Here is an 11,279-nt window from a genome sequence, read left to right as displayed (position 1 = left end):
TTTTCTTTGCTCTTTTTTTGAGTTACAGATAGATGGCATTAACAACCAAAACCGGAAAAATGTGTTCAGAAAGATTGTATAACAAGGTTAAGGTTTTTTAGACTAGACTTTATTTGTTTTGAACAAGTACATGTTTTTTATAAATGTATGTTATGTTTGATTCAATAGTAATACCTTAACTAATAACTTAACTGCTGTTTTTTCTAAAATATACTGCATTGAATTATTTTACATCGAATTAATTATAATTGGTATAATATTTATATAAAATATCCATATCTTCTGTAATTGCGGTATCAATCGATATTTTCTGAAACTTAGTGTTAACGTAACATTTATTTGTCATGAATTAGTCTTTCAGCTGTTTTATACACCAACAAAATTAATTTTGAAATTTGGCTGCGATAATAATTACTTGAAAACAGCATTTTCTATATTTATAGTTATTCAGGTTTAGCCCTTAACTTAGATTTGCATTTATTTATGAATAGCCTAAAAAGTTTAGCAAACATCTATGAATAACCCACAGTGCACTTTCAGAAAAACTGTAGTTAGAAATTTCCCTCACAGATTTTTCCTTGTCGCTATATAACTGAAAGATAAGATATAAATAAATAATAGAACTGGAAAACTTATAAAAATGATGCATAAGACTTAAATTTTGGTTGAAGAACAAATTTTTATATTCTCTTCACAAAACCACTGACCTAGCGAGAATACAAATACTTTTACTTTTGTACAAAAGTACTTTTCGGCTTAAGTTTCTGCGTTGTTTTATTTTAATGATCCATGTTTACATTCTTTAACTCTCGTTGTCAATGTTCCAGCAACTCTCGCAGCCAAAATTAAGTCGATGAACGGTGAAAATTGAAATAAATCTGATTTTTTTTTGCATTTTTCAACGGTCTGAGCGAAAATTAAACGCAGCTAATAATAAAACAAATAATAGTTGTAGTGCTTGCAGAGTTTTATGTTTCTAGGTCCTAATTCTCACCACCTAATCTATTTTACTTACCTAATGATTAAAAATGGCTTCAAATAACTAACTAATATTTGTCTAAATGCGTAATTTAGAATTGTTTCTAAATCTTCATTGTTCTGGCACCTAACAAGAGTATTTAATTTCACTTCATATTCGAATGATATTACTCCCAAAGTAACACAATGAGAGTACCAAACAATTGTTCATCCACAATTTTGAATTTTCTTTGAACACCTCTGAACAGCATGGCATCCGCCATTTTTCGAAGGTGGACTCCATTTTTTTTAATGTGGGGAGTATGCACATCTTCTTGCATAAGTATTCGTTCCCCACATTTTTTTTATATGGAGTTAATACATATGCAAGTTAATGTGCAAATCGCAGCTTGTAGGCAAAAAGAGAGCAACCGTCGAAGTTGGTTCTCTCGTTTAGTTTTTTTCTCTCTGACTAGGTGCCAACCCTAAAGAATTTCTCATCACTATTCCTTATTTTCGTGGTGAATTGACTTTAGAGGGTGGTGAAGTGATGTTAGCAGCACCTAAGGGTGCGTGTAAATAGACGTTTCAGCTTGTAAGCAAACCAGAATGACAGATTTGCTTCCGGTCTTTATATGGTGTGTCTATGTTTGTAAGAATCAACACAACTTTTAAAGTGTGGAACGACTTCGAACTGAAAATGACAAACTTTGAGCCTTAAACTTACCCTGGTCACAACAAGAGATCGAGGAATCGAATTGAGTTTCGATCCAGGTATATGGTGGCCGTCAGACTGTGGCCATAGAGGAAATATATTATCTAGAGTCCCGACCGGTACCCGTCCTACCTTTAAACACCCTCAAATTTTATTCGAGGTGAACTCTCTCAAATTCCCTATCGGTGAATACATGTGAGTGGTAAAAAAAGCAAAATGGGAGATTGCGTTAAAAAAATGGAATTTTTGTGAGCTGTCAAAAATTTCAATCAATTTTGCAAAAAAAAACAATGGGTTTCGGATTTTCAGAGTAAGTATTTGTTAATTGTTCTGATTTTTAATATAATTTGATATTTTTCAGACCAAAAACCTTTATAATGAAGAGAGGATGTACAAGTTCACTCAATTGAATAAAAAGTAAGTCAAATTGAAGTAAAGGAGCTACAACAATAATCGATTTATTTTATGGTCTGTCTTTTTATTTTAGATAGTGCCAATAACATATATTTTCCTTGAAGAAATCTGGGAGATAAATCAAACAAGGTGCTGATTTGCAGGCAAGTTTTGTGTATATTATATTTCTCTTAAAAAATAAAATCTTTGTTTTTAACTACAGATACTGCCCATTGTGTTCTTAATGTACATAGCTGCCGCAGGTGTTGACGGTGGAGGTCATCAAAAACCATCAGCAAAAACACCACCAAGTCAATGATGCAAGAGGAAGTTTTGCCATGCAATAGTCGACCGCTAACGCCCTTCTCCATCAATTTTGTACGTATCGAAACAGTCATATCGTTGCTAACTAGCTTAAACTTCATCTTCTAGGTGTAAAGAGTACTTCCAGAGACGCAAGAAAAACAAGAATACAATCCAAAAAGCTTCAGCATTGACTGTAAATCAAGTGAATTTAAATTTGAAAATTACAACGAATCCATTAATTTTGCTCGTAAGGATTCCACTGGCTTAACGGAGGCAAATGGGCTGGCCTGACAAGAATCCCCAAAAAGTCAAACAGATTCAGATCAGTTTTTCGGCGACTACTGACGATGCCGGCGTGTTAAATCCATCGATTTTCACAAGAAAGTAAACAGTAAGTCAACTTCCAATTGAGATTTCCTTATATAATGAAAATTAATTTGTTTATAGTCACGAAAATTCAGCAGCGTCATGGCCAACCTGCCGATTAAGCCATCTCTATTCGCAGTGGAAGTGTTTGTGGATCAAGCGATCTCTGCGTTGTCAACAATGCGAACGCAATGTCATTAGGCCGGAGTACCAACCAAGGCTCTTGTTTTGCAAAAGCGCGAGAAGATCAGTGTAAGTGCGATGCAGCGGCTACTGCTGCCGCTGAGGCTGACACCGCCTACGAATGCCGGCTGAGAAGGAAATTGTTGTTACATTATAGAACCTCCTTAATGACTGGAGTCATAAGTCATTGGTAAGCCTCAAAAAATAAATTATAAATAAAATAAATACAAAACAATCTCAGCAGTTTTGTATTTACTATTTTAGAATTCCCTGCAATTTTAAGAAAATTGAAGACTAACGAAATGAAGCTGAATTCCATGAAATCATAATGCCTATTAAATCACCAAAGCTTCTGTTTAGAATTAACTGGAAACGACACAAGAATTCCCCTACAAACTGCCCTTATTATGTTCCAAGAGTTGCTGCGCGAGCCGGCAACCTTCATATAGTGAAAATATCCAATTGGAATTTGTCAACCCAAACGACTTAAGAAGCCACATGTTTTCAATCAATGTTGTAACTTACCATATTCCAGAAGTGATAAAATTACAACACTTCAATTAATACAACTTTATTGACCAGAAGGCTCATTATGGCAAGTCTACTTCACAGTAAGTTTCACATTAACAACAAAACAAAAGCACTAATTGATGTTTTTTTTTAGCTAAAAATCAAAACGAAGCTTAGAAGTCGATATGCCGTACAGTTGGTTCAACAATATCTTCGAATCTCATCCATTGTTAAGTAAATCTCAGACTTGACTATTTGGCAGCATTGTATGTATGTTTGGTAACATTTTTATTCGTTCGATGAGATGAAAATTAAAAAAAGTTAAGTTAAGTTAGTCTACTAAGAAAATTTGTGTCGAGCAGTAGCCTCTAAAAAAGACAATTGAATTTTGATAAATAAAGAATAATTAAAACGTTTTTGTGTAATAGATTTTTTAAGAAAAACTTTTACATTGCTGGTCCTTCGAAACAAATTAAACCAGTTTTTAAGATATACAGTAAATTTAAGATGAGTCTTCCAGAACTTACACCACGCCGCAGCACCAGACAGACAAAAGGGAATCCACCAGAACGCTTTGGATTCACAAAAAGTGACTTTGGCGATGAAGCGGTGGCAGATAAAAGTTTGGAGTTGACGCAAATCCGAAGAGAATTAAAGGCAACAAAACTTCAACTCGAAGTAACATTGCTTCAGAATAAAGAAGCCAATTTGGTTTCAGATATCTTCAGGGCAACAGATAGACAGGAATCCGTTAGGAATTCAAACTCAAAACGGAACAGTGTGTGTGGAGATGCAAATCCTTTGGAAGTATATGTGCCCCAAGACGACGGCGAATATATCCCACGACGTGATATATTATGTACTCCTCAAAGAGAAAACACATACAAGCGTGTTCATATGGTGAGTAGTCTACCGCACATTTACATAGACAAATTGCAAAACCAACCCCTGCCAAGCACAAGCAAGCAGATGTTAGATAGAGAAGTATCTAGATACGATGAAGACGAAAATTTCATTGAGCGAGACAGACATCTGCAAAGTGAAATAAATGTACATCAGTGGCTTCAGTTAAACAAAGCCACCCATAGCACACCGTTTGCGAAAAAAGACAGAGATACAAATGAAAAACAAACAGATCGTTTACCTGTCCTGTCACAAAAAATTGCATTTTTAGAAGAAGAATTAAGAAAATGCAAATTGCATCAAAAAGAACGCAATGCTAAAGTCATTGGTCACAAAGACGACGAAAGCAGAAATAACCTGCAGTATCTGGACATGATGAACACCTTTGTTGCTCGACAGACAAAGATGGATTTACCAAAGTTCAATGGTAATCCGGAAGATTGGCCACTCTTTTGCAGTGAGTTTGTACGAACGACTGATTGTGGAAAATTCACCATTCAAGAAAATGTGACACGATTGAGAGCAGCTCTTAAAGATGAAGCGCTAGAAGCAGTAAAATCCCTTCTCATCCTTCCAGACAGTTCAGATAGGATTATGCAAATATTAGAACGACGATTCGGACGTCCTGATTACATCATTAAATCTCTTCTAGGCAAAGCCAAGACGATTGCAGCACCACGAGAAGATAATCCCTTGTCAATCGTGAAGTTCGCCACTTGTGTTGAAAATCTTACAGTAATGCTAGAACTGATGGGACGTCCAGAGCATCCTGAACTTTTGGAAGAACTAGAGGGCAAATTGCCACCAATATTTAGCATCTTATGGTCAGAACATATTGTCGAAAAAGAAAAAGTAAATTTGCGTGTTTTCTGCGATTGGTTGGAAAGGAAATCCCATGCAGCGAGTCTCCGAACAACCCTGTTCCAACTGCAACAACAACCCATTGCACAGAAAACAGAAGTCAAGCGAACAAAGGGCAAAGTAAATGCAGCGTCCATCGAAAAAGTCATCGTAGAATCATCAAAGTGCAGCGTTTGCAAATCCAATTGTAATTCTCTAGATACATGCAAAAAGTTTCTTGAGATGAGCGTTGACGAAAGATGGCAAAATGTACGCAAATTATCCCTGTGTTTTGCATGCTTGAAGAAAAATCATCAGACCAGAATGTGCCGCAAAAAGAGTCCATGTGACATCAACAGTTGCCAGAGAAATCACCACCGATTGTTGCACAATCATCAACAGAGATTGTCAACTGAAGCTCCAGTTTTCCAACCACCGAATCCACAAAGCCACACAGCTGTAGCAAATGGATTCTGCACAAATGGAAGTACTGTAAGCAGGAACACTACCAGGCTCAGAATCTTACCGGTAAGTCTCAAAAACAATTCAGTGGTAGTAAACACTTTTGCCTTACTAGATCCGGGCGCTACACTGACCTTGATAAGTGAAGCAGTTGCAAATAAACTGCAAATGGACGGCAAACTTGCACCTCTATCAATCCAGTGGGCTAATGGTGACGTTGCAAATGAAGATGAATCCAAAGTCGGTTCAGTTCACATCTCTGGGACATTCCTGAATGCACGAACATATGCTCTTAATGACGTCAGAACCGTGAAACACTTACCATTACAACGCCAATCGGTTGATAGAGAACGGCTTATCGAAAAGTGGCCATACCTGAAAGAAATAAACTTCGAGAGCTATGACAATGTACAACCAACAATTTTAATTGGTGAGAATAATGGATTACTGACTGCCACCCGACAATTAATCCATAATAAGAGCAACAATCCCATCGCTAGTAGAACTTGGCTAGGATGGACGATTAGTGGAAATGATGGCAGCGATAAAGCAAGCGAAGTCAACCTTGTTTACATGATGCAAGAGGCCCACGACGACGACCTACATGCATTGGTAAAATCTTCATTCCAACTCGACGATAGTTTAACTATTGGTTGTGACCGTAAACGATCTCGAGAAGATGAAAGAGCCTTGAACATCATGAAGACGACGACGACAAAATTAGAGGACTGCAGGTGGCAGACCGGATTGTTATGGAAACGTGACGATACCAGACTCCCGGACAGCAAGTTTGCAGCTCGCCAAAGATTATATCTATTGGAGAAGAAACTCGACAAAGATCCTGTGTTAAAAAAGGCATACGGTGACATCATAGACGACTATCTGCAAAAGAAATATCTTGTTAATGCTGAAGATAAAGACCTGATTGGAAGTAAAACCTGGTATTTGCCACACTTTCCAGTAATCAATCCAATGAAGCCACACAAGATAAGGATTGTGTTCGATGCAGCAGCGAGATCAAATGGAATTGCACTTAATGATGAACTCATCCAAGGACCTGACCTGCTACAATCTCTACCAGGTGTTTTGTTCAAGTTTCGCCAAGGACAATTTGGATTCACGGCAGACATTAAAGAAATGTTTCATAGAGTGAGAATACGAGACGAAGACAACAACAGCCAATTAATTCTATGGCGAGGTGAGAATCGAACCGACAATCCACGGATCCTGAAGATGACAGCAATGATGTTTGGGGCAACATGTTCTCCAAGCTCAGCTATTTACGTGAAAGACCTAAATGCAGATGAATATTTGGATACTTATCCCGAAGCCGTATACGCCATCAAAAATAATCACTATATGGATGATTATTTGGGACACGCAGACGACGAGGCAGCAGCTACAGCTTTAATTGAAGACGTTATTAGAATCCTCAGGCTAGGTGGATTTCACATCACAAATTGGAGAAGTTCTTCTAAATCCGTTCTTCAAAACATCCCAGTGGACGAGTTAGCAAAAGTCGCTGATCGAAAAATCAACATCGACAAGAACAGTGAAAGTCGTATATTGGGAGTCCTTTGGAATACGCAAAATGATTCATTTACGTTTGCGGCAAAATTAGAAAAGATTGACGACAGCCTTCTAAATGACCAAAAGATTCCGACCAAAAGACAGGTGTTGAAAATAGTTATGTCTGTTTTTGATCCTTTGGGGTTTGTGGCACATTTTGTTATTGTGGGCAAGATGTTGCTGCAAGCTATTTGGAAAACATCTATAGACTGGGACGATGAGCTGACTGAAGACTTAGTGCCACTGTGGAGCAATTGGGTTCGTGATTTAAATAAGATTTCATCGGTGAACATTCCAAGATGTTACTCACCACTTTTTAACCTGGCACCTGAACTGGAACTTCATGTGTTTGTTGATGCGAGCGAGTCTGGATATGCAGCAGTGGCTTACGTAAGAATTGTTTTCGAAAATAATATAAATGTTTCTTTCGTTGCAGCTAAAGCAAAGGTCTTACCTCTTAAGCCAATTATGACGATACCACGAGCAGAACTGCAAGCTGCTGTTTTGGGTTCTCGTCTCGCAAACACAATCAAATCGCAACATGACAGGAAATTTAAAAAAGTTTTATTTTGGACTGACTCGACTACTGTCTATCATTGGATAAAGTCTGAGGCAAAACGATTTAAGCAGTTTGTAGCAAATCGCTTGAGTGAAATTTCTGACCTGACGAATATAGCCGACTGGAATTGGCTGCCGACAAATCTTAATGTTGCCGACGACGCAACTCGAATGACACCAAAAGAGTTTGAAGCTGATAGTAGATGGTACACAGGACCTTCCTTTTTGTATGAAGACGTTTCTATGTGGCCCAAAATGAAGACAAATAAAATGACCAGATTTGACGAGGAAGATGAGACGAATGAGTTTGTTGGAACAATTTCGGTACCAGCTAGATTCGTTTTACCAAATGTGATGAGATTTTCAAATTGGTCTCGACTGATAAGAGCTACTGCTTGGATCATGCGATACAAGGAAAATCTCAAAATAAAAGGCCGAATTACCCGAGGTGATGAAGATGCGGTGTACTACCAAGGTGAACTGACGACTACTGAAATTGAATGGGCGAATAAACTGTGGATAAGACAATCTCAACAAAATTCTTTCCACAAAGAAATTGTTGAATTAAGGAAGAATAAAGTTGTTAGCCGTTCAAGCAAATTATATAACATCATTCCACAATTAGACGACGAGGGCATCATTCGACTCAGAGGGCGTATGTCGAATATAGAGGGTGATCAATGGCTGAAGACACCAGTGGTTCTCGACGGAAGAGATAAGTATACCGAGTTGCTTATCAAGTACTACCACGACCAAGCCAATCACATTGGTCATGAAGGCGTTATGAATGAGATCAAACAGAGGTACTGGATATTGAAACTTAAACCAAAACTGCGACAGAGAAGAAAATTATGCAATACTTGCAAGATTAGATGCGCAAAGCCCGAGAACACTATTATGGGACAATTACCTGCGGTAAGACTTTTGTCAAATAATCCAGCATTTACATTTACAGGTGTCGACTATTTTGGGCCGATAAATGTAAAAGTTGGCAGACACCTTGAGAAACGCTACGGTGTATTGTTTACATGCCTTACAGTAAGGGCAATTCATATAGAGGTTGCATCCAGTTTGACCACCGACTCCTGCATCATGGCGCTTAGGAGATTTATTGCCAGACGTGGATGCCCAAATGAATTATTCTCGGATAATGGCACGAACTTGAAAGGAGCTGACACGGAACTCAAGAGATGTCTAAAGGAGCTTGACCAGTCTGCAATAAGAGGTGCACTTACTAAGCATCGTATCAAATGGCGTTTCATTCCTCCAGCAGCACCCCATATGGGAGGATGCTGGGAGAGACTTGTGAGATCCGTCAAGACATCATTATACGCAATTCTAAAAGAAGTAAATCCATCGGATGAGACGCTGAACACCTTACTTGCTGAGATCGAACAGATAATTAACTCGAGGCCTCTAGTTGAAGTTCCATATCACCCAGACGAACCTGAAGCACTTACGCCAAACCATTTTTTGATTGGCAGATCATCGGCTTCCGCCCCAATAAGTGATTTTGACGACAAGGATCTGATCTTACGAAAGCGATGGAGAATGACACAGCGGCTGGCTGATCATTTTTGGAACCGATGGAGGAAAGAGTTTTTGCCAAATCTAAATCAGCAGAACAAATGGAAGACGCAAAGTGGTCGAGATGTACAAGTAGGAGATGTCGTTCTTCTTTTTAACGACAATGAAGTCAGAGGAAATTGGCCAAAAGGTATCATCGACAAAGTTTTTCCCGGACCAGATGGAAAAATTCGAGTGGTAGAAGTTAGAACTTCAAGTGGAACCTTTAAGCGCTCAATTGTCAAGGTATGTGTCCTCGATTTGGAAGATGGTAAAAGTGACGAGGTCCCAATACCAGAGGGGAGAATGTTAAGTAAATCTCAGACTTGACTATTTGGCAGCATTGTATGTATGTTTGGTAACATTTTTATTCGTTCGATGAGATGAAAATTAAAAAAAGTTAAGTTAAGTTAGTCTACTAAGAAAATTTGTGTCGAGCAGTAGCCTCTAAAAAAGACAATTGAATTTTGATAAATAAAGAATAATTAAAACGTTTTTGTGTAATAGATTTTTTAAGAAAAACTTTTACATCCATGATTAGTAAAGATTCGTCGTTGCGTATCTAATTTTTAAATGAAGTTGTAATTTTTCAAAATTGTTTGTAATTGAGCATATTTTTTGTTTTTAAAATTCAATTCCACAATAGATTGTAGGTTTTAAAATGTATATTACAGCTAGGTTCCCAAATCGAGTGAAATTAAATCTAAGTATAAATTGAAAATAAAGTGAAATTGTTTTCAGGGTTCTATCATTATATGAAATTGTGTATCAAAAAACTTTTTGATTGACTGTTATAAATTGTATAATTTATTTTGTTTTCTTCTTTTAATTGTTTTAATTTTGTTTAGTTATTTTAATTAAATAAACAAACAAATCATTAGTATTGTATTTGTTTACCAGTCTATATTTAACTTGTCATTGTGTTATGTACTTAAATTTACCTATCCTATTATTGTGAATTAATTTTGTATTATTTTGTTAACGACTTAACTTGTAACCCATTGTTATTCTTTGCTTCGTCATTTATTCTTTCGTTAAAAATTTCGTCGTGCATTTTGTAAAGCCTTTGCCGTGGCTATCACGGCACAATAAAGTTGAATTCAAACGAGAAGGTCGTAAAAAAGCGTTTTTCCTTTTCTTAAAGCGAAGATTATAAATTATAACTAAAAGACGATTTAAAAATACAGTCCACATTTAAACGAACTTTACATTTGGTCCTTCGAGCCGGATTTGCAGATTTCTCATGATAGGGACAGACAACAGACTAATGCTGGGCAGAGACAGAGGCCCGTGTAAGTATTTACGAGTCAGGGTTGCGGGTTCATGAGGGGCTGGATAAGTTCCTCCTCTAGAATGACAGACAATGAGACATATTTAGGTACTGAAATATTCGTACAGTATTCATTTCTACCGTTTTGCAAGTTCGAAGTTTAAAAGTAAAAAATAAAAAAAAAGAACAAGCTGTATAAAGTATTTTTTCTTTATTGAGGCATTAAAAACATAATATTTATAATCCTTATTCCTCTTATGTTTTTGGTTCATCACGTCCGTGTGTATTCTTTCGCAATTTCATGTGGTTAACGGACTCATGAGTCTTGATTTGACTCTACCTAAAGTTTTTGAATTTTAACATTGGTATGGTTTTAAATAGTTCGTTAGTTAATTGTTGATGCTGATTACAAAAACGATCTTCGATTTTAGCTACAGAACTATTTTTCAAAATTATTTTTTTTTTTTTTTTAATTTACTACAGGAACTTGTGGTACACTTGATGACTAAAAATTCGTTATAAAAAGTACGAAACAAATTTAATCGGAATATTGAGAAAAGAAATTGTAAGTTTGGAAAAACATCACACATTTATTTAAAAAAAAAGCTATTTCATGACTTTAGATAGCCTCATAATGTATTATAAGGTTGGGTGCCGAATAGAATTTAAAAACATATTTTT

At 36.8% G+C, this 11,279-nt stretch overlaps 1 protein-coding gene and 1 long non-coding RNA gene across 2 annotated transcripts; both read left to right on the top strand.

The window, feature by feature from the left end:
• Positions 1-2,309: 2,309 nt before the first annotated feature.
• On the top strand, positions 2,310-3,185 carry LOC129943033 (uncharacterized). Its single transcript, XR_008781150.1, has 3 exons — positions 2,310-2,443; positions 2,498-2,762; positions 2,819-3,185. It is a non-coding gene; the product is annotated as an uncharacterized LOC129943033 (long non-coding RNA).
• A 752-nt stretch (positions 3,186-3,937) lies between these two features.
• On the top strand, positions 3,938-9,658 carry LOC129946907 (uncharacterized). The gene has a single exon (XM_056057287.1). The coding sequence runs from the start codon at positions 3,938-3,940 to the stop codon at positions 9,656-9,658; it is 5,721 nt and encodes a 1,906-aa protein (XP_055913262.1).
• The last annotated feature ends 1,621 nt before the right edge of the window (positions 9,659-11,279 follow it).

The sequence above is a fragment of the Eupeodes corollae genome, chromosome 1 (assembly GCF_945859685.1).
Source record: "Eupeodes corollae chromosome 1, idEupCoro1.1, whole genome shotgun sequence".
In the NCBI taxonomy this organism is placed as follows: Eukaryota; Metazoa; Arthropoda; class Insecta; order Diptera; family Syrphidae; genus Eupeodes; species Eupeodes corollae.
This window is presented reverse-complemented; position numbering and strand designations above follow the sequence as displayed.

Excerpts from the sequence above, each read along its gene's own strand:
- LOC129946907 (XM_056057287.1), top strand. The coding sequence starts at position 3,938 with ATGAGTCTTCCAGAACTTACACCACGCCGCAGCACCAGACAGACAAAA.